Raw genomic sequence first — 24,613 nt, 5'->3', positions numbered from 1 at the left:
TAGCAGAGTGCCTGGCACACAGTAGGCAGCCAACGAACAAATGGATGACAAAAGGGCAGCAGCCGCTGGCCCTAGCGCCATCGGTGGGGCGTGGAGGGAGCCGCCCAGGCCCGCAGATTCCCTCCCAGGCGCTAGGACCAGGACCCCCACCCAAGCCCAGCACCGCCCCTGGCCCTGGCCCTGCCCCTGGCCACCAACCCGAGCCATCGCTTGGGGCAGCGCCTCTCCCGGTGACGCCAATCGGGGGCGGGACTTCCGGCCGCCGAAGTTTAACAGTCCAGGCGGGAGCCGGAAGCCCAGCGCCGGAGAGGGCCGCGCTGTGGCCCCCGGTGTACGGCGGCTGAGAGGTGAGGTTCCGGAGGGCCCGGGGTAGGGGCTGACACCTGCCGAGTACTTGCCCTCTACTGGTACCCGCTCTCCGGTCACCTCAGGGGGCGGGGCGGAGGCCCCTGGGGTCCCGGGGCCCCGGCCGGCCGGCCTGGCGCTCCGGACGGTTGCCGGGCAGGGGTGCGGCGGCGCGTTTGGCGCGGAAGTGCCAGGGAGCCGCGGGCCGGGGTCGCGCACCTCCCCCTGCGACGGGCTCCGGTCGGGCCTGAGAGGTGGCCCGGGTCAACTGGGGTAGGTCGGTGGCGGCTCCGGGGGCTGCCCTGCCACGTGAAAGTTTGCGCTTGTCTACAGTCCCGTTCTCTTTTTGTAAACCTCTCAAATCCAGCTCGTTTAGCAGGCGCTCAAATGCATTTTACGAGGTAACCCCAGTTGAGCAAGACTCCTGCAAGTAAAATGCATTTTGGGTGACTGAAACTTGTAGAACTTTTGTTTAAGCTAAGTGTCGTAGTGGAATTGTTTCTTGTAGCCGCGCTCCCCGAATCCGGGGCTGACGGTGCTACCGCCTTGTGTCTTCACAGCTCAGTTTTGATGGGAGCCTCTTCCTGAGGCTGATACGATGCCCCGCCCTTAAAATGTGCTAGTTCTCGGAAGACTGAGGTTGGTGGGCCCTTCCCCGCTCCACTTTGAGAGGAGGAGACCGACGTTGAATGACTTGGCCAAAGTGACTGTCACCTAACTCTGGGGCAGATCATCTGAGCCAGGTCTAAAGGGATCTTTCCGCTCCATCACGCAGCTCAACAGGAATGGTCTAAGATTATAGTAAAGATATCTTTCAGTGGTTTTTACTGGGTTTACAGATGCTTTTCCAGCACTTCATTGTTGTTGAGTAGGGATCCGAAAGGGCACATGTTACCACCTGTTAAGGCACCAAATCCAAACACTGTGTCTACATTTCAACAGATGACTAACGGCTCTTAGTAGAACTGTATTTATCTGATGAATGAAGCATAGTGAATCACATAGATGGCTTTTCTAGTTAACAAAAGTTTTAGCTTCTTTATAAACACATTGAAATTTTGTCTCTGGAGAATGAAGGGGCCCTATAACTTGTTATGCCTTTAGGTTGTCCTCTGAAATAGAGTCTGCTCCTCGTAAGTGTGATGTTTTGTTGATGACTTGGGAACCTGTCTGTAATATCACTTATGCGCCGCTGCACTCTTGCACTGTCCGCACCAGGAAGGTGTGAAGGGTATATTTCTAGGCCCCCATCCCTTCCCTTCCCCTTTCTCCCAGGTATTTCTCAGCATTTTTTTCTTACCCGTCATGCATTACTACTTGCCTTTTGTCTTCTGGACTGCCTTGGTTTATGAAATCACTTTGTCAGAATTCTGTGTTTGAACTGTATACTGTGAACAGATAATACAAGCGAAGGCATTGTAGACCGTGTGTTGGTATAGGGACTTAGTGACATCTTCTTAGGCTGTATTTGTTAATTTTAGACTTACTTGGAAAACCTGCCATGGCGGGATTCTGACCTGCAGGAGTGCTACAGTTTATCATAAATTTTTTAAAAGATAAGGAAGTTACCTATCCAACAGTTATTTGTTGAGTACCAGCTGTGTGCCAGGAATGTTTCAAGACTGGTAGTAAACAAGATGAAATCCCTGTCCTAAGGATCTTTATTTTGTTCAAGACAAGGGGAGTCAGACATGAGAATAAGACCGCAGATAGCAGGAAGGGCCATAAAAAATGAAACAGGGTAGTGGGATATAGGACAACTGGTATGGAGCAGCTTCAGCCATGGCGGTCAGGGAAGGCCTTTCTGAGGAAGAAACATGAGCTGAGACTGGAATGATGTGAAGGAGATGACCTTGGGAAATCCGGAAAGACCATTCCAGGCAGATGGGGCTGCAAACAGAAAGACTCGGAGGTGAGAAAGAAGGCCAGTGAGTTTGGTGGGCCTGGGAAAGAGAGGTAGGAATGTTACAGCAGGCCAGTTTGTGTAAGGCACGCTAAGGAGGTTGGACTTCATTGTAATTGTTCTGGAGAGTCATTGGAAAGGTCAGCTAAGAGAATGTGATGTGGTTTATGTTTTAGAGAGATCACTCCAAACACTTTGTGGTGAGCACAATCTCTGGGACAAAAGCAAATGAGTAGAGCCACTTGTTTTAGATAAGATGCCTCATTTTAACTTTTTTTTTTTTTTTAATTATTTATTTATTTATTTATTTTATTTTTGGCTGTGTTGGGTCTTCGTTTCTGTGCGAGGGCTTTCTCTAGTTGCGGCAAGCGGGGGCCAATCTTCATCGCCGTGCGCGGGCCTCTCACTGTCGCGGCCTCTCTTGTTGCGGAGCACAGGCTCCAGACGCGCAGGCTCAGTAGTTGTGGCTCACGGGCCTAGTTGCTCCGCGGCATGTGGGATCTTCCCAGACCAGGGCTCGAACCCGTGTCCCCTGCATTGGCAGGCAGATTCTCAACCACTGCGCCACCAGGGAAGCCCTTAACTCTTTTTTTAAAACCTATCCTTAATTGTTTTAAAAATATGTTGTTTTAAACTATTTGCAGGTGCAGTCATGCAGGAAAACCTCAGATTTGCTTCATCGGGCGATGATGTTAAAATATGGGATGCTTCATCTATGACATTGGTGGATAAGTTCAACCCACACACATCACCACATGGAATCAGCTCAGTGTGTTGGAGCAGCAATAGTATCCTTTTCTTTTTTAAACAACCACTTTTTGTTAGGTTAAACAACCAGTATCAGTGAAACTTTTGCATGTGATCCATAATGAGAAATATATTTGCCATAGCTGTGAAATATAAAGTGAAATAGGAATTTAGTAAACAGTATATCATATGATGCACACTGATATTCTCTGTTGATTTCATTAAAAACTTATTTGCAGTTCACTACATTGAAAAACACTGCTATTAAAAATATGTTAGCTACTAGATGCAGATCATAGAATTAGTTTTGTTATTAACAGTTTGTTATTGAATCAAATGGAATAAGGTAGGTAATGGTGGGAAAAGTTCTGAAAGGTTCTGGAATGATATTTTGTGTCTGTGTTTGGATATTTGTGGATCTGGTTGGGAAATTAAAGACAGAACTTGAAGGCAGAAGCAAAGGTTGAGGGAAGAGATAAAAATTGTCAAACATTCCCATCTTACTGATGTATTCTCTGTATTTCTTTTCCTTTCTATCTGATGAAAATAGTCTTGTTTCCCAAAAAGACAGGAAAATTATCTAGATTGAACTTTCCTAAGGTTTTTATGTTTCTGATTGACATCCTCCCTGTCTTAATAAGTTCCTAAATGTGGATAAAATGAATCCATAAATAGGGATTTCTCCATATATCACTATTGACATTTTGGGCAAGATAATGCTTTGTTATGGAGGCTGCCCTGTGCATTGTAGGATGTTTAGAAGCCTTCCTGGTCTCTACCAACCACATGCCAGTAGCCCCAATGGTGACAGCCAAAAATCATCTCCAGAATTGCTAGATGTCACCTGGGAGCCAGAATCACCCTCGGTTGAGAACCACTGCTGTAAACAAAGTATACTTACCACCTTTTGTATGAAAATGTTCTGTGTACTTGGTATGCTAGAAATAATCATTCGTCTGTGGAACTCATACGCATACACTATTTCTTAAACAACAGATTAAGCTTTAACATGTGTCTGATCTTATCAGTATCAAAGTAGTAATATTCTGCTTCCTGATGAAAGTAAAAATATCAAAGCTTTAAAATATGAATGATTCATGAACAAAAACATTAGAAGTTTTCATGCTCAATCTAATAATTCTTGCAAATACATAACAAAAATGATGAATTTTCTTACTGAATTAAATTTACCTCTTCATCATTCCTTGATTTTGTATTAAAGTAGCAAAATAAATAACTTTGGTGCTCTATTAATCAAACTCATGGTGAAGGGACTGCATTTTTGAAGGACTCTCCAGATATATAGTGGGGTAAGGTGTTTTAAAAACAGTCACAAATATGTGAGGTTGCTTCTATTATTAGATTTTTATTATGTTTAGAGCTTAATTTTCCTTGTTACTCACTGCATAAAAGTAGCAGTTCTTAATGAGATTTATTATTTTTTTCCCCCAAGGAGTTTTATTAGGAGTTGATACATTTACTGATAAACCACTTAATGGTCTATCAACAGAACTGATGTAACTATGTGATGGTGTCCTATGACTTTTGGAAACTGGTCTTATTTCTGTATGGTTTTGTTGTACAAGTACATGTGCACTGAAAACCTTTGTGTAGTTTTATACCTATTGAGGCTTTGATGCCTTCCATAGAGGTTAGTTACTGAAGACCAAGGAATTCCCAGACTCAGAGATTTAGGGACCACTTAGCATGGATTCCAAGGACAGCGTTAATGGTGATGTGCCAGGGAGATTAGTTTTCTTTTTTTTGGTTCTCTAGGTAATATTCCTCACTTTCTCATGATTTCTAAAACTACATGAGAAATAAAAGGAGTAACTAGAGTACCCTCTTGTATTATTTTCTTTCAGTCCTTTCTTTAATATATTCTAAGGAGAAAAGTAACAATAAACATAGGAAGAAGCCAAGGAAAGGGAAATGATTTATTTTTCTCAATGCTGTAATATCTAGGTAGGTGGAAGTGATTTTGTTTGAATCATATATCATAATAAAATTACAATCCATGGTCTGTTCACAAAATATCTGAATGTTATGTAAATCATCCAAAAGTAATGCAGTTAAGACTTTGCTTGTTAAAAGTAAAGGTTTAAACTTCTGATATTTTAATTTGTTTTGACTCAAAATCAGACTCTTGGTCTTGGTTATATTATTGTATTTAGTCATTTTAGTTTTAAAATACTTACATTGTTTTGTGTTCACTGATTATTCCACTTATAATTTATGTAAAATAAGGAAAATGTAATTTTAAATTATTAAATTTTAAATAATTATTAATTTATTTTAATAATTTTAAATTATATTTTAAATAATTTGAATTTAATTGAATTGAAATAAAGTCAAAACTCTCAGAACATAGTTGCTGTGTAACCACACTTATTTATATTTGCTACATATACTGTAATATTCTTAATACATTTAAGATTAAAACACTCTATCACAAAAATTCCATCCTGAGAAAATATCAGGCTTTATTTTTTAGTGGAAAAATAGGAGACTAATGTGGATATTTGCTTCCTAGCTTAAAATGGTATCAAGCACTGCGTTGCTAAATAGCTATCTTAAACAGTATTTATAGATGAAAAGGCTGGTTGATATTTGCCCGATGTTGCTTTTATCATGCTCTCATTCTTGAAGGATAAAATTAGACCTTCTGGCCTACTCTTTGAAAATGGAGTAGTATTTCACATGGGTTAAATAGCTTTCAAGTGATAGCAAAATCAGAAAGGATAGTTCTTCCCTGCAGTAGTAGTAAAGAGAATTAGTCTTAGTAATTAGTAATTTGAGCCAGTTTTGAAAGCTAATGTATCAGCTATATTCGTTGCTTAATGTGCTTGCTTTTATCATCTCAATTCTTATAATGATAGTCGAGTGCTAGAGCTGCTCATGGATTTTTCGATTCTCCATAACTCTTCATTTAGATAACTTTCTAGTGACAGCATCTTCCAGTGGTGACAAAATAGTTGTTTCAAGTTGCAAATGTAAACCTGTTCCACTTTTAGAGCTTGGTGAAGGGGTAAGTTTTTTTTTGTTTTTTTTAACTTTTAAAAATCTTAGTTTTGCTTGGGTGGTAATTGCTTATTTATTATGGTGCTGACAACTAAATATAAAGGTGTTTCAAAGCATTATTCTTAACGTGAGCTTAAAATAATACAGTAACACTTAAAGGTGAAATAAGTGTGCTTACTGAAACATCTTTAGGTAAAACAATATTAGGTACTAGGGGAGCAATCAAGGACTTAGATTTCGTCAACTAGGCAGTTACTTTCTCCATTTCCCCTCTGTGGGAGGTTCTCTGGTATTGCTGTGGTTTTTTAGGATGATGTTCCACCAAGCTCACTGAGTTGATTTGAGCAGAAGAGTCCTAATGAAGTAGCCCTACCTTTACTGACATTGGGCTCAGGACCATCAGCTAAAGAGCCTTATCTGATGGTAGCCTTCTGCTTTAGCTTCTGTCCACATGGTACTGCCTGAGTCTCCCCAAGCTCTCCTGCAACAGGATGCCTTTGTCCCAGAGCTTTGGTCCCAGAGCATTTAAATGGAGCTCTCACTATATGTTCTTACCCTTTAGTTTTACAAGTTAATCCCTCTGATTCAGGATAATGCTGGCTTTCTTATTTCCAATCACACACTTCTTGAAAGCTATTTCCATTTTAAATAAGATCTAAATAAAAAGGAATAAGTAGTTAGTTGGTAGCTTGTTCTTTTTTTAAATTTCACAGTTTTCGTAGCAGACTGTAAACCATTATGAATTGTCATAATTTTACACACTGGAGTAGATAAGGCAGCCCAGTTAATAATTGTTCTACTCCAATTACAGTGGAGTAGAACACAGCAGAACATTGGAATATAAGCTCATCTAACATAAAAAGGACTTAGGATTTCTATCAGTCCTTTCCTAAAGGTATCTGTTGGATTGATCTCAGCATCAGTTCCAGCCACAGATATTAAGAGACTGGGGCATTAGGGTAAGCAGCTGTAAATACAGGTTTTGTTCTGAGCCCTTAAGAATAATTTGAGTGGTTTTCGATGATTAGAATCCTAATATATTGATCTTTGATGGATGCCCTTCTTGTCTGTTTTCTTTAAAGGTTATTTTGATAGCTCTTAGCAAACTGTCCTGATCTGCAATGATAACCAGATTCTAACTTCTACTAGTCTGTTTAGACTAAAGTCAGTTCCTAGAATGACCTGCAAGAGAATTATAGCGACCATACTGAAACATTGATGTAATGTGCTCCTGATATTTTTGTATGTGTTAATAATTTTGACTCAGTCAGAATTTCAGAGCTGGAAGAAGCCTTGGGGGAGGGAAAGGGGGTTAACTGCACCCTTTTAAGAATCTGGTGCTCTCTTGAGCAGAGGATGTTTTAGAGATGCATGGACTCTCAAGGGCAGTAGATCTAGTCCTCATCTCTCATTTCTCAGGTGTAGAAACGTAGGCTCAGAAAGGTGACATGACTTGCCTACACCTACATAGTTTGCCTTTTAACCTTTAACTAAGTCACAGAATGTCCCCTTTGGAATTCATTTCTCTTTTTTCCCCTCATGGTATTCAGCTGGAGGTGAGAATAATTAATGTAACTACGTAGTGTATCTGAAAATTAAATAGAAAAAACATGCAATACTGTGCTTTGTAGCATAGTTACTGATGGTACTACCAGATAGATGACACTCATAGATACTCATTGTGAGAAAAACTTGGTTACCTCTGTACTTTAGCTGTTTGTTCTATAAATATTTATTGAACATGGATATGGTCTTTGCTCTAAGGAAACTGACATTCTGGTGAGAGACAATAAACTAGTAAACAGAATACTGAGTGATAGTGATAAGTTGTTATGCAGAGAGCTAAAATAAGATATTGAGATAGCAAGTTACGTTAGGTGGCCAAGGGAGGTCTCCTGAAGTTGTGGCATTTAAGTTGATGTCTATTGACCAGAAGGAGCCATTCAAGCCAAGATTCAGGGAAATTAACTTTCCAGGCAAGACTAGCTGTGTAGAAGCCTTGAGGCAAATATAGTGTTTATGGAATGGAAGATGGTCAGTGTGGCTGGAGAATTAGTGGATAAGGAGGAAAATGGTGAGAGACCAGGTAAGAAGGGGCCAGATGAATAGGGCTTTGAAAACCAGGTTAATGATGAGTTCGGAATTTATTCTAGGTGTGATTGGAAGCCATTGAAGATTTTTAAATGAGAGACACATGATCTGATTTATATTTCTTAAAGGTCACTCTACTTATGGAGCATGGGATGTTAGGAAGCAGGAGTGGAAGCAGGACAGCCAGTTAGGAGGCTGCTGTTGTGTTTTGTCAGGGTTTGGATTAGGGTGCTAGCAGTGACAGTAGATAAAGGGGGGCTCATGTGGGATAGATTTTAGGCTTGTAGTTTAGAGAACTTACTGATAGATTGGGCAGAGGAAGAACAAGGAATCAAGGTTAATTCTGGACTTTTATCTTGAGGAGCTGGATGAATGGGACCTTTACAGTGGTGGGGGAGAGTGTAGAGTTAGGTTCTGATGACATGATGTTTGAGACTTGGGCCATTAGGGGGAGATTTGCTGTGACACTGGACTAGTATCTTATCCTCTTTATAAAACTTTGCCCCTGTGTAAAACGAGGGTTTTAAACTAGGCATTCTTTACAGTTCCCTCTACCTTAAGAATTTTCTGAGCTGTGGGTTGATTTTAATGTGAGATATTCTGTGGGAGTCTAAGACCAGGTTTTATTAAAGGGAAATATTAAGGGCAAGTAAGCCCTGATGGGAGCCCAAGACTTGCTGGTATTTCGTAAGCTTCCTCTGTCACCACCTTTCTGTGGACTAGAACATGAATCTGGTTGATTTCCTTAAAGCCTTTTTGAACACTTTGCAAACTATTGAATCCATGGGACAGATAATGAGAGGTGAATCTTTAGTACAAGAATTGGCATGTTTATAGCATTTAACTCAACAAATATTTTTCATGTGCTTACTAAGTGTTGGGTGAGACTTGAAAGTCATCTCTGGGCTCTGTTAAGTTAATGTGACTTTTTTTTTCTTTAATAGCAAAAGCAGACATGTGTCAGTTTAAATTCAACATCAATGTATTTGGTAAGCGGAGGCCTAAATAACACTGTTAATATTTGGGATTTAAAATCAAAAAGAGTTCATCGATCTCTTAAGGTAAGCAACTTTTTTTTTTTAATCCTTACAGAAATGGGTATCCCACAATGTGTTTATTAGGAATAGTTACCAAACTTTTAATTTTGAGCTTTTATGATAAAAATAAGCTGCTTCAGAATTGAAGTGAGATTTGTTAGGGAAAATAAAGATGCTGTGTAGCCAAAAACTTAGTTTTTTTGGTTTATTTTTCCCTCCACATATGTTACTATATTGCTGTATTGCTGGGGTTAAAACTTTTTCCTTATTTTTTCACTTTGGTCTGCTCTCGTGTGAGTGAACCGCTTACTTCATATAAAAAAAAATATGGTTTGTTGTCATTAGAGATCTTTTTAAGGCACTTTGAAATAATGAGAGTGGTTTTGGGATGACAGTCTTTGGGGATATGGCTTCTTAGTTCTCTGCTACAGTTTGTGTGTATGTATTTTCATCTTGGTAATGAAATGTTTCTAAAATAGCTTACTACTTACAGTTAGTGTTTCTTTAAATAGGTAGCTTTTTGCAGTTTCAGAAAATGAAAATAATCATCATGAAAGCCCCTGGTCGCGACTGTTTTTTTGGACTTCTGTCCTTTTAATATTTGGAAGTTCATTTTTAAAACTATTTTTAATTTTTATGTCTTTTAAAAAAGTTTTAATATGCAAAATTTTAAACATAATTTTATCTATACACACACATACCTATATACACAGAGAAAGAACTTCCTTTAACTCATCATCCATGTATTCATCACCTGATTTCAGTGGTGATCAACTCATGGCCAATACTGTTTTATCTATGTGCTCATCTACTCTCTCATCCTCAGCCCTTCAGAGTATTTTGAAGCAAATACCAGAGATCATTATAATTTTATTACATATCTTAATGTCATTGAGTTAATTCTTACTAGAGAAATAGTATATAGAAGAATGGTTTTCTCTTAGCTAAGTTGAAATATAATCTTATGATTGCTGTTTAAAATATTACTTTTGGAATTTCATTATTTTAAGTATTAACTAAATTTTGAAGAGTCTTCAGGAAAATTGAAAAGTTGCCAATAATGAGAATACTTAACTTTTATTGAATTCTTTGACATGCCAGCCACTGTGCTTAACATATTTACTCTATCTATCTCAACAACTCTGCAAAGCAGGTAGTATTATTCCTAAGTACAGATGGAGAAACTCTGACTCAGAGATGTTAAAGAACTTGTTCAATGTCAAGCAACTAGTAAGGGCAAAGATGAGAGGCACACTCAGATATTATTCATTGTTTAATCTTTTAAATTATGAAATAGTTGAATTAAAGCTATTTAGGGGGATATACCTAGTATGAATAAAGAATATCTTAAAGAATTGAGAAGAGATTAGAAGTCTGTGGCCAGTTTTGTCACACAGTGTCACACGTTTTAGGAGCATCACTTATTCCCATCCCTCCTTACAAGGCAAAATTCTACTCATTTTTCTCCTCAGCTGAATGACTTATTTTCCACAGTTGAAATCAGGAAGACACACCTGCCTCTTTACAAAGTCATAGAAGTTGTATTGGACCCCACGTTATAATTTCTCAAATGGGAATGATGCACTATATGTCCACTCCTTCTTTTTCCTTTCTTATCAGATATTCTTTTCCTCAGGATGGCATTTGTTTGATTTAAAAAAGCAGTAAAATGTAAAGGCATCTCCCAGCATGCTTCAAGGACCATTTGAAAAAGTTGTAAAATAAGTGGAATATTATAGCTACTATTCTTGATATTACATTAATCTAATTACAAGATACAAAGGTTGGTTTGTTTATCTTATTAAGGTATGACATCAAACTGTTAAAAACTATGCTGATCACTATGCTCCTAGGCTAGATATCTCTAATTTAATTTTGGAAAACATAGTCCTTGTGAACTCAGTTTGTTTAAAACTGAACAGTTTTATTTCCGCAAAGTTGATTCCCCTTTGGATTTGGGAGACAGTCGAGTATAATGAGAGGAAAATAAGCTTTGGAGTATGACCTGGATTGAATCCTGGCTCTATCACTGGCAGTCCTGTGAGCTTGCACAGTTTCTTAACCTTAGTTAACTCATCTATCAAATGGGGAAAATGGCCTTGCCTCCTGTGATTGTTCTAAAGATTAATAGTAATATATAAACTCCCAGCCTTAGTCGGTACTCAGCAGATGGACGCAGCAGCCATCAACTCTCAAACGTGCTTTGCTCATTCTGGCTTTGGGGCTTTTGTTGTTTGCTCTCTTCTATGTTGCAGTGTCAGGTTTCTTTCTCCTTCCCCTAACTTACCTCTTATTACTTTTTTTTAATGTTGAACTCAAGCTTCTGTCTTCCATAAAGCTTCCTCTGTCAACTCAGTTCACAGTGATAACTCTCTTTCCTCTGACACTTTGCCTCTGCCACTCATTTAGCATTCATTCTGCCATTTGCATGTTCACTTAAATGTCCTGTCTTCTCAGTTGAACAGTAATATTCTCAAGGGCAGGGACTCTCATAATAATCAACTTGCAATAAATGTTACTTGTCAGTGGAAGTGAATTCTTTAAGGTAGACATAATGCCATTTAGAAAATTACCTTTCCTTTTTGTCTCTTGTTTCAGGGTGCCTGACCATTATTATGGTTATGAAAAATAAATCTTTATTCCCTGAAAAGACTTGATGTTAATCAGATAGTTTACTACTCATTTGAGTAATTTTTTTTTGGGTTATTTGAGGAAAATGTTAAAGCATATATTAGATTGACAAATACATAATAGTTACAAAACATGAAATTTACAAAAAACCATGAAAATATGCTGTTTGAAGGTTGTGTGGCACTGTATTTACTTTCATTTCTTTCATTCAGGATCATAAAGATGAAGTAACTTGTGTAACATATAATTGGAATGACTGCTACATTGCTTCTGGATCTCTCAGTGGTGAAATTATTTTGCACAGTGTAACCACTAATTTATCTAGTACTCCTTTTGGCCATGGTAGTAACCAGGTACAGTATGGGTTTATTCAAAATAAAGTTGATAAGATAGATTTTTTAATTATCTTACATAAGACAATGAATTTGAGTTTTTAAAATTGAGTATTTTAAATTTGCATTTAGCTCACTCAAAAAACTTTGGTTGCTATTCTTTAATGGTAGTATGCAAAAGCTAATTCATACTAGATGATGGTGCTTACATGAGTTCGGTTATGCCACTGAATAGTCACATGCTCCTAGAACTTAACTATGTATAAAAAATACAGATAATTGTTAATAGATTAAGCCAAAGGAATGGATATTAATTATGACATTACAATTATAGAAGTGTTGCATAGCTTAAGCTATGTCAGCTACAAGACAGATACTTATGTTCATAAATACTCTGTTTGGTGGACATGGAATAATTGTATTGGGTTGGCAAAAAGTTCGTTTGGTTAATGAATCCATTGTTCAATAAAGTTCTTGGTGAAAATGAAAAATGTCTTTTATTTTTACTTAAAACCGAACGAACTTTTTGGCTAACCCAATATTTAGGCACAGGGTAAATTGAGTTTTCTTTTTTGTTTGTTTCAAGTATGTGATAGTTAAAGTATCAAAGCATATTTATGTATTTCAGGTTAATATGAGTATTTAGGGAAAATTTTTATAAAGGAAAATTAGTCAATTATTGATTTTTTTTCTTTATAAAAAATTAGTCTATAAAATTCTTAAAAGAATAAATTCAGTTTCTCAAGAAATCTAATTCTTGGCTAACTTTCCATGAAATTCTCCACAGGAATTTCCAATGAGGTGAAACTTCTTTTAATCTTTTTATTGTAATCACTTTGGCCATAAGTATTATTAGATAAAATATGGGAGCGCTTCAATTTTGAAAGCGTTAAAGTCATTATTTGAATAGTATTTAGTGTTTAAGGAAAATTTAATGGATATTAAAAATGTACAGAAAAAAGTCTTTTCTCAGATTTCATATGTATTGAGGTAATAAAAGAGATGTACATATAAATGATATTATGGAAGATTGATGAAAAACAATCTTATGGTGATCCAGAACAGAGAAGACTGTCTGATCGGGAATAAAATAGAGAAAATTGAAGGAGGGAGGATTTCAGCTGGGTCTCAGGCTTATAACTGATTTTGTTTTACTAGTATATAAACTGACCTCTGACAGTTATTTGATTCTAGCTTGTATCAGGGTTAGCTCTTTACATGTCCACATTATAGTTGGAACCGTGTCTTGTTTCTTTGTACTCAGCCATTGTCTAACTTTGTGCCTTATATGGAAAAGATCCTCAATAAATATATGAGTAGATGAATACATTTAAAGATAACAAAGATTTTCATAGGCTAATAAAGAACTTTGGGAGAGGGATATTTTATATGGAGGAAATCATATGAACAAAAACAAGGAGAAAGGAAAGCATACGGGTTTTATATAGGGATAATGTGAGAAAAAGATTAGAAAGGTAAGCAGGAACACAGTGTTGATGTGGGACTTTGAATGCCAGACCAAAGTTTGGCTTTTATTTTGGAAGGCATTTAGGGAACTCAGAATTTTTTGATTAGTTGAATATTAGAATCATAGAAACCTTGAACTGAGAAAAGCCTTTAGAGGTAATCTCACTTCCTGCATTTTATGGTGAGGATAAGTGATTTGCCACAGAGAATGTATTAATATTGTCATAAAAATAGGAAATAATATTTTGTTTTTGTAATTTTTTTGGTTATTTGTATTATGATAATGGAAACATAAAACCTAAGCCCACAGAAGTTAGAACTATTGGAAAAAAATCGTATCTAGTGTTCAGATGCCTTGCTTTTTAAAGAAATAGAGTAATCTTCTCCTTCTCCTTCCTCTTTTTTCTTTTTCCTCTTTTTCTTCTTCCTCTTCCTCTTCTTTCTTCTTCTTCTCTTTCTTCTTCCTCTTCCTCCTCCTCTCTTCTTTGGTATATTAGAAGCATGCTAAATTTAGATTTATAAATTCTGGGTTGACTTTTCAGTAACATAAATATTAGGTCAGATACTACCATGTATATTCTTAGTTTTCAGTTTTTTTTGTATTTTGCTAGAGAGTTTTCTTATTAAAACAAAAGATGAAGGAATAGTCCTGAAAACATTAGGTTTGGTTATTGCTCTTGGCCTTATTGTGTATAAAATCTTAAAGTTTTAAAAATTGAGATAACTTACATATAATAAAGTACATATATCTTAAATACACAGCTTGATGAATTTTTATACATACATACACCTGTGTAACTACATACTACCAGAATCAAGATACAGAATCTTAATCCTTTCCAGTCACTACCTCATATTTCTTAAAAGAATTGTATGTGTCTGGTTTCTCTTAGTCTTCATTATGTTTGCTTTGTTGCATGGAATAATAGTAGTTCATACTGTTTTACTACTGTGTAGTATTCCATTATATGGATGTGCCACAATTTATTTATCCATTCTACTGTTGATGGACACATGAACTGTTTCCAGTTTGTAGCTATTGTGAGAAAGCTACTATGAATATTCTTATATAAGTCTTTTTATGGATATATGTTTTCATTTCTCTTGAGTAAATACTCAGGAGTGAAATTGCTGGGTCTTAGGGTAGCCATCAATTTTTACTTTATTAAAAATTGCCATAAAGGTTTTAAAGTGCTTGTGCCATTGTGTACTTCTCCCAACAATGTATGTGAGATCCAGCTGCTCCACGTTTTTGCTCATACCAAATATTGTCTATCTTATTAACTTTAACCACTTTGATGGTTGTGTAGTTGTCTCATTGTGGTTTTAATTTGCATTTTTCTATGTTGAATGAGTTGGCATACTTTTATATACTGTCTTTTGTGAGGTCACTGTTCAAGTCTGTTTCTCCTTTTTGTTTGGGGTTATTTCTGTTTTTCTGATTGATTTATAGTTTATTCTGTATTCCAGATGGAGTCATCTTTTGGATATACACGTTGCATATATCTTCCTTTAGCCTACGGCTTGCCTTTCCACTCTCTTAATGCCTTTAAAAAAAAATGAACAGAAGTTCTTAAATTTATGTCTATTATGCTCCATTTCAAATTAATTTTTGTATATGGTGTGAGATGGGGTTCATCTTTCCATACAGGTATATAATTATGCCAACATTATTTATTACAAAGACCATCCGATTGCCACTGGGGTGAGTGTAGGTGGTGAGAGGGTTCGGAGAGCATTCAGGCAGAGGTTATCACCTTGTAGAATTCTTACCACCATTTATTGTGTTTCAAGTATAGTGATCATTGCTTTATATTACATTTTCTCATTTATTCTTTGCTACTCACTTGTGAGGTATAGGTTATTCTCATTTTACAAGTGAGAAAACTGAGATTCCAGGACTTTCTGATCACAAGATTCTTAATTGACTGATCTGAAGGTCGACCCTTGAAGAGTGGTAGGATTGTTTCCTTTTGAATCTCTTTCTAGCTCAGGGGCAGCTGAATGTATAAGGATTTGAGGATCCAAACTTCTGGAAACTTTGCAGTATTCTCTTGTCACTTTGTGCAGGAGTTCAACATTTATTCTTATCTCTTCTTCACATGAAAAAAATTTTTTTTAAATTCTAGGTGACAGGTTGCTGTATTGTTGATTTTCAAAGGATTTTTTTCTTTGATTACTTTGCATGGCAAAACTGAATATATCTTCTAGTTTAGGAAAACAGTAATGCTCAAGCTTATCTCTTGTGCAAGGTCAGATGAACCAGAACCTAGATTTTCATGTTCTTGCAGCCTCTTGCTTGGGCAGTTGGCATCTCTATAAGCTTTTTTGGTATAGCTTTATGTTGTAAATCCCACATTTATTTGGAGAGGTAGCTGTGTGAACCTGGGCAAGTGACTTAACTCTCAAGCCTCCTTTTCCTTAACTGTCAAGTGAGAATGAAAATATACTTTCAACAGGGTTTTGTTTGTTTTTGGATTTTTTTGTTTTTTGTTTTTGGTCTAGATGAGATGCTAACATAGTTCCTAACATGTGGAGATTAGGGAGCTTTAGAGTGAACTTTTAATGAATAATCATATTAATTTACTAAAATAGCTTTTGTGATTTACTTCTGCAAACTGGTTTGAACATCTTTAGATTTAATGCCTTCCCTCCAAACCCCTGCTAATTAACCAGTTGTAACTTGACCTCAGTAATCATATTTTGTGTTTTAGAGCAACTTAGAATAAGGAGAGCATTAAAGAAGGTGAAGAAATCGAACTGGCGTGTGTTGGCTTTTTCCCTTTTCCTGGAACAAATGTTTATATATTTTTCGTGTACTATATTATTTCATTTTTCTCTACAACATTAAAGCAGAGTGCATGGGTTAGGAAACACCCGTTGGCCTCTGTGTATGTAAGTATGCAGTCTCAGTTTTCTTAGTGAAGAAAGTCACAGTTATGATTTTGTATACTTATGTTTCCATTTTACAGGCAGCATAATTGAAATCTGTGGAGGTTTTTTTTTTTATTAAGATTCCTCACAATTCATTTACAATTTCAAGTATATTAAATATTCACTTTTTAAATTTAAACAATGTTCATAAAAATTTCAAGTCTGTCTAAAAATTGACATAATTCAATTCCAATACACTGTCACCCAGCCCATTTTCTACGCTGACAGTTTTACTATAGGGTTTGGGTTTTTGAGAAAAATAGTAGGTAGGGCACATATAATGATTAAATTAAAATTTTCTATTTTTGTTTCCGTGAACAATCAAGAATTTGAAATCTTTAAAAATCATCAAATTGATTTCTTAGCAAAAGTGACAAAACCATGGAGTCTCACTGAATCTGCATTATACTGAATTTCATATTGGAAATGAGATTGCCTGAATATATTGAGAATCTTACTTTGAAGTGTCTGAGCTGAATTGAAGCTATTAGTTTTTTGTGGATTGCAGTGTCTGTCTGCAGGGGAGAAAGAGCCTTACTGCTTCTGCAGAGCTGCCAGGGCTGACAGACTCCTTAGAATATAATTGCAAGTCGCTATTTGGCAAGTTCAGCAGCTTAGGCTCACATATAGGTTAACCTGTGTTGCCTTTCTCAGACTGCAGCCTTTTTGAAAGCAGTTAAAAAGTGGATCTATTTTATTGATTGCTTAGATTTAAAAGTGATTTTTTAAATGCAATGTCTGTGAGATTTTAAATATAACATTTTTCAGTATATGTTAAATAAGTCCATTTTCTTCAGTTAAATTTTTGACATTTTAGGTATAGCTTTTGTAAGTATTAATAAGCCTTATGAGTACGGAGATCTGGTAAACAATTATTAATTACATTTTTAAAATAATTATTTTATCAAGAATGAATTTAATTCCAGTTTGGTTAACTTGGTTGACTGGTTTTGTTTATACCTGAACTTTGGCACTCAAAAAGTTTGACTGACTACAAAGCTTTATATCTAGAATAGTGGTTTCCTTTATGTTATATGGGAATGTTGGTATACAGTTGTATACTATGGTATAATATGTTCTTGATTCTCTTCATGTATTTCTTTAGTATTTGTATACTTTTCTAGCCTTTATATTATGTTTTTGAGCAGTTTTATGATTGACATGTTGGCATAAAATAAACTTGTATATTTTTATATATTCTTAAAGTATAATTTTTCCTTTTGTTCTTCTCTTCTAAATTTTCTTTAATAGGAAGTGATTTGAAGAATGTTTTCTTGCAGTTTCTCTGTATAGCTCTGTCTTCCTTCCATAAAGTTATAATCATTCTGTTGGTCCAATCTTGTCTTCTGCTTTTTCTTATTAGTGTTCTATCCCAGGTATTCTCATATTGCTAGTCTTCATAACTATAATTTTTAATGGCTACATAATATTCCATTGTTCAAATGCCACAGCTTATTTAAACATTTCTGTATTTTAGGTATTTTCCAAATTTTTATAATCACGAGTAACATATGTTAATATTGTTTCCATGAGTGTATGTTTTCTGCTTTTGGCTTTTTCCTTGAGATTACAAACTCTCTTTCAACATAACTCAGTAGTAGCAGGCTCACATTTTCTCTCCTTGAGGAGTTCAAGTGTGTTACTCTATCATTTTTGGTCTCAAATGTCTGATGATAATTTAAGTATTTTTTTTTTATAAGTCACTTGTTCTTTCTCCCTGTATGTCCAAAAGATTTTTTTTTCCTTTAAAATTCAGTAATTTTACTAGACTATGTCTTGGTGTTGGTCATTCTGTATTGCTATTCATAGGTACATGGTATGCTCAATTAACATGTAGTTTCAAATCTTTTCTTCTTTCAGGAAGTTTTCTTGAACTATAGTTTTTAGTATTTGATATTTTCTTTATCTTTGTTTTTTCCTTGTTGGATCTTCTTATCTTCAGTGATTTACTACTGTCTCTCAAATCATTTTTAACTTTTTCCTTATTTTTGATTTTTAAAAAGTCTTTCCTTTTTGACCTATCTTTACGGTATTATTTGTTGTATTTATTCATTCTGTATTCCTTTTACCTTTAATGAAGGCTACATAATGTAGCCTTCATTTTTAAAAGGATTAAAATTTCTAATTGTTTTCCAAGTTCTGACATCTCATTTCTGATTTTTCTAATTCTGATTTATGTTGTTTTTGAAGGTCTTGTATCATTTTATTGTCTTTCTGGTCATCTGTTGAGAATGTCTTTCTTCTTGTTCTCTTTGTTCTCATAATAACTTTGTATAACTCAGATAACTTTGATTTATCTGTGAAGTCAGTTTCCCTGAACTCCTAGACAGAGATGGAGTTTAGAGGGTATCTTTTCTAACTTTTCTGAGGTTGCTTGGCTTTGTGCTACTCCTGTACTTATATGTGAATTTTCACTTTCCTTCAACTATATTGACTCCATCCCATTCAGTTTGTTTCCACTCTTAGTAGTGTCTTCTCAGTATGGTGCCCTGACCTGGGAAGGAGATGCCTTGGCTGGACAGTTTTGGGAGTTCATTGGAGCTAAACTGCTCTAGCCCTTCAGACCTTTCTGCAAACCTCCTGCACAGAACCACTAATGCATTGGATATTCCTGGTCTAGCTGATGTTATCAATTGGCCACCATGCTTTCCTGTGAATACCTTTTGGCTATTTGGGGCTTTTCCTGTTCTCAGATCTGTCTCAGTCCCTGTAATTTCCTTCTGCTTCCTCTTGCACAGATACTAATACTATGAAGGACTATGGCTGTTAAATGTTTGACTTACTAATGTGTATTTTGGGGCTCATGGGGATACCTGATGGTCTAGTTTTGTTGTAAATGTTTTCATGGGGTTTTAGTTTTGCTATTTGGTTTGCTATCTATCTGTAAAGCACACACACACACATACGCACACACTCACATACTTCTACTCACTGTCTGTGCTGGGATTCCCCAAGACCAGGTTTGATGTTTCACTAGGAGGACTCACAGGACTCAACATGTGGTCATACACATGGCTATGATTTATTACAGTGAAAGGATACAAAGCAAAATCAGCAAAGGGAAAAAGGTGCGTTGGGTCAAGTCCCAAGGAAGCCAAGTATAAGCTTCCAAGAGTGTTCTCTCAGTGGAGAGGATGTACTTAATTTCCCCAGCATCAAATTGTGACAACATGTATGGCACATTGTCTACAGGGAAGCTTGTTAGAGACTCATTGGCCAGGGACTTTATTGGAGGTTGGTTACCTAGGCACCCTCTACCTAGCATGTACCGAAATTCCAAACTCTAATAAGGAAAGCAGGTGTTCAGCCATGGTTCAGCCATAAACCATATCTTTTGCACAAACAGTTTAGGCACAGTGAGCCACTCTTATCAGTCGGTGAGCCACTCTCTTCAGCTAGGGTGGTGGGAGCCCTCCAAAAATCCAAGTTCCAAGACTCCAGCCAAGGGCCAATCTTGAAAGCAGGACTTTGCAAAGATAAGCAGTCTCAGGCCTGCTTGTGCACACATACACACACAAATGGGGGGATTCAGGGAGATTAAAAAACTCTGCCACCATCATAACCTCTATCTTCTCAGAGTCCTCCAGTTACAGGGACTTTAAGCAAGGCAGATTTACGTTCAGATTTCCAGTTTTGAAGAGGTTATTGCTGCAGTAGTGTGAAGGATGGATAGCAAGCCATTGAGAATGCAAATGGGCAGTAGCTCAGGTGACAGATGATTGGTGCTTGAAATAAGACACTGGGAATGAAGAAGAGGGAGGAATGGAGTTGAACGGATACAGTATATTTATGAGTGTGTATATGTATGTATGTTTGTATATGTACATGCATATATATATATATAGTCATATATGTATCAGAGACTATAAAGCTATAAGAACGTGAATGTACATTCCCATCTCTGTGAAGGGGAGACTTTTCTAAGTGTAGGAACAACGTCATAAGTCATGGGACAAGTTTGATGTATTTAAGTACATAAAAATCTAAAATCTGACAAAAAGCAAGACAATAAAAATCAACAAAGTTGAAAAGAAAATGGGGAAAATATTTATGTCTATGAGAGCATTAATGTCCTTATTATATTAAGATCAATTGCAAATTAGTATTTTAAAAATCTTAATAGCCCAATAGAAAATAAGCAAAGTAGATTAATGGGCAGTTCACAAAAGAAGGAAGATAAATGGTCACTTAGCATTTTTCAACCGAGCACCTTTAAAGCGTGAACAACAATAAAATACAAATTCTTTTATAAAGTAGCAATTTTAAAAAATAATAGTAGTCAGGGTACTTGGAAATTGGAAATAACCTAAGTGTCCATCATTAGATTATTTAGACAAATTGATATACTCATGCATTCATATATTATCCAGCTATTAAAATCATGTAGTAGAAGATATTAATAACACAGCTAACTTTATAATAATAAAGTATGGTCCCAAGTTTGCTGTTGGTACTTTACTCAAACGCAAACATACATATACACAGAAAAATACTTAGAGGATATCTTCCAAATTATTAACCAGTTTTTCTCTAGGTGGTAGGATTATGGATGGTTTTTTTTTTTTCCTTTTTGTGATTTTTTAAAAAAAACATTTCCAAATATTTATAGCAGGGGTCAGCAAATTATGACCTATAAGCTGGCTGTTATTTTTCCTAGAAGTATCTTGAATAGGGAACAAGATAGGGACTTAATAAATGCTGTTGATACTAAAATGAGTTAATACTTATTTTAAATATAATTTAGATTAATATTTCATTTATCCAGGATCATTAGATATTCTCTTGATATTCTAAATAGATGATGATTTAATAGATGTAGAAAGTTCAGAAATGAAGGTCTGTTATCAAAGAGGTAGAGGTGAGTTATTGACAGAAACCAGTGTGGCTACTTAAGGGTCTTTTAAAAACTTATATGTAAAAGATGCTCAAATGTATGGTACCTGAATGAATGTGTGAGTCATGAACCTGTGAGAATAGTAGCAACGCCTACTATGTACCTGGCTTTTTGCAGAATTGCTATTTAATCCTTAAAGTAACCTTGACAGGCAAACAAAAGTGTTTTCTTTGTTGTACACGAGAACACTGAGGCTTGCAGAGTGTAAGAAGTTTTTTACCCAAGTCATACAGAGTTTGGCTCTACTTGAACGCAGGTTTATCTGAGAGGAAGATTTATGGTTATCTTTAGTCTTGTTTTTCTTTTCTAAATGAGTTGCCATATAGGTCCACAGAATTTGAGGCAATATATGGAATTTAGGTTTTGACTTAAGAAATTCATTTTTAATTATTTATTAAGTTTTACAGTGGTCCCTCCTTATCTGTGGGCGGTACGTTCCAAGACCCCCAGTGGAGGCCTGAAACTGCAGTTAGTACCGAACCCTGTGTATACTATGTGCTTTTCTACACATGCATACCTATAATAAAATTTAATTTATAAATTAGGCACAGTAAGAGATTAACAACAATAATGAAATAGAACAATTATAACAATATACTGTAATAAAAGTTTAGTGAATGTGGTCTCTCTTTCTCTCTCAAAATGTCTTACTCTACAAATTTAACGCCATTTCCATCCTAACTAAGCATTTATCACACACTGTGGCTGTAACTCACAGTTTGAGGTGCGCAGCAAAGCTAGCACTAATTTCTTTATCCTTCTTCATAATTTCATGGATAGAAGATTCATTCTTACCATAGTTTTTTTTCTTTCCTTATTATGATTAAGTTGAGAACTTTTACCTTTTCACTTAATGGAAGCACTTCACCCAGCTTCTCTTTGGCATATCTGAATTGCCAGTATCATTAGTGTTGCACTTTGGAGCCATTATTAAGTAAAATAAGGGTTACTTGAACACAAGCACTGCAATACCTTGACAGTTGATTTGAGAGCTGAGATGCCTACTAAGTGACTAATGGGCAGGATACCCTGGACAAAGGGATGATTCACATCCTGGCGGGCTGGAGTGAGATTTCATCATGCTACTTAGTGCTCAATTTAATCTTTTTGAATTGTTTATTGCTGGAATTTTCCATTTAATATTTTTGGACTGTGGTTGACCACGGTATGCACCTGAAACCATGGAAAGTGAAGTTGTGGACAAGGTAGGGACTACTGTATATAAAACGGTAAGCTCCTTGTTCCCTGCTGTATTCAAGCAGATTCCGGATGGCCCAGATTTTAAGGATGTTTTAGCAAATTACTACTGTGCCTAAGAGGTTGAACTTTATGAACTTTGAGAATCTAGAAGGTCTATGATTTTATGGTGGTGTTTTGTTTTTAATGTTCTGCTTGTACATTTTATCCAAATTTAGATTATGTGAAGGACTATAACTATATGAACTCTTAAAATGCTACAGAAATCTTTTATGAATTAATAGTTTGCTTATGTTTAGGTAGGTTGATATGTGACTCTGCAGACGTGATAATTCACTAAGGCTCTCTATATCTTTTATATAGTCAAGGTCCATGTAGTTTATTTTTTCTTGAGTGTAGACCAGAGGAAAGATTTGTCTATTCAAATGGATATGCTTTTCCTCAACAAAAATGGAAAGTATAAACCAAAATTTTGTTTGTACTTTAGCCTTATGAAAATGGGGAGCCAAATTTAATGGTTGGCTGTAGTAATTATCTTACCTTAGGTGTCAGGTTACAAATACTTTTGTTTCCTTAGACAGAATTTGTGTTATGTTATTCCTAAATATTTTTTTATTGTTGAGGGCTAATACTTAATATTTTGAAACATCTTAGAAGTAGAATATGAGCTTTTTAATATATAAAAGCTAGTGGTTTTAAATCTTTTTGGAGTGCGATAGATTAGATAGAACAAACAAAAAGCCCTCAGATTTGACTTTTTGTTCTGTGGCAGTTTTATCTGGGACCTATATGTGTAGTTGATACCTGCCATCTAGAACGTGATTCATTGCTTGACTCCGGACTATAAACTGTTGGAAGGTGTCTTATAGCTAGTTTCCCACTCTTGTGGATTCTACTGAATATTCATTTCTATACTTATATTGCTGTTTCTGTATGGGGAAAAAAATAGCTTAAATGTAAAATACTTAATTCTCAGCACAATAAATGATAATATCAGTCAAGTTTGAAAGCAACATTTTAGTAAAAGTAGATAAAATTCATCCAATTTTAATCTAAGACCTGTTTACTCAAACTGGATCTTTGTATATTCTTATCCAGCAGAAACTAGAAAGAATGTCTCCACTGCCTCTAGAGATGAGTGTTTTAGAGAAAGGCTCGCGTTGCCCTCAGGCCAAAGCTTTTGAAAGAATGGGTATATAGTCCATCCCCAGTCTAGAGTGTTGCCAGTTCCCCCTTTGTATTTTAGTTATTTTTTTATTGTGCTTCAAGTGTTGAATTGCCAGCACATCAAACATATCCAGATATCAAAAATATATATTGAAAACAAATGCAAAATATTATTGCTTATTCTCTACCAGTGTTCCCTTATACTTATTCATGATTTGACTGTGACTGGGCCTTTTATTTAAGTGGAATGTTCTAATCCTGATGAATTAATGTAGTTTACCTCAATATATTGTATTTTTCTTCTGAAAAAGAGGTGACTGAGGTAACTCTACTCCAACATAATAAAATCATGACAAATATTCAATTACTAGAATTAAGATGTCTTAGGGTCATCTTATAGCCCACTAAATGATTTTATGATTGTCATGATTGAAACCTGTTATGCTATAAACCAGAGACGTTCTAAATCCCTTGTGAGTAATGTGGTTGGCCATATTTATACTTTATATAAAATGTTCTTATGTATGTTTACAATTCCATAAAACTTATTTTTATTTTCGTAGTCTGTTCGGCACTTGAAGTATTCCTTGTTTAAGAAATCGCTACTGGGCAGTGTTTCGGATAATGGAATAGTAACTCTCTGGGACGTGAATAGTCAGAGCCCGTACCACAACTTTGACGGTACACATAAAGCTCCAGGTTCAGGCATCTGTTTTTCTCCTGTCAATGAATTGCTATTTGTAACCATAGGCTTGGATAAAAGAATCATTCTCTATGACACTTCAAGTAAGAAGTAAGTATAACATGCTCATTTCTTAATTTAGTAACAAATAATTCTTTCATTAGC

The 24,613-nt window shown here is 35.9% G+C and overlaps 1 protein-coding gene across 8 annotated transcripts in view; it reads left to right on the top strand.

Moving 5' to 3' along the window:
- The first annotated feature begins 231 nt into the window (after nucleotides 1-231).
- Nucleotides 232-24,613, top strand: part of NEDD1 (NEDD1 gamma-tubulin ring complex targeting factor) — a 65,573-nt gene continuing 41,191 nt past the window's right edge. For 4 of the 8 annotated variants that reach the window (XM_082420474.1, XM_082420469.1, XM_082420470.1 and 1 more), the window contains exons 1-6: nucleotides 256-347; nucleotides 2,893-3,036; nucleotides 5,929-6,023; nucleotides 9,052-9,168; nucleotides 11,988-12,128; nucleotides 24,330-24,559. In XM_082420474.1, coding sequence (XP_082276600.1) covers nucleotides 2,901-3,036; nucleotides 5,929-6,023; nucleotides 9,052-9,168; nucleotides 11,988-12,128; nucleotides 24,330-24,559 — 719 coding nt within the window. In that variant the 5' untranslated portion in view covers nucleotides 256-347; nucleotides 2,893-2,900. Of the gene's footprint in view, nucleotides 348-408; nucleotides 619-905; nucleotides 985-2,892; nucleotides 3,037-5,928; nucleotides 6,024-9,051; nucleotides 9,169-11,987; nucleotides 12,129-24,329; nucleotides 24,560-24,613 lie in introns of those variants that run through there. The other 4 variants (XM_082420471.1, XM_082420476.1, XM_082420472.1 and 1 more) reach the window with 4 other exon arrangements.

This window comes from Balaenoptera physalus, assembly GCF_965194825.1.
Source record: "Balaenoptera physalus genome assembly, chromosome: 13".
NCBI classification, from domain to species: Eukaryota; Metazoa; Chordata; class Mammalia; order Artiodactyla; family Balaenopteridae; genus Balaenoptera; species Balaenoptera physalus.
Note: the sequence above shows the minus strand (reverse complement) of the source record. Positions and strands in the feature narration are given on the sequence as shown.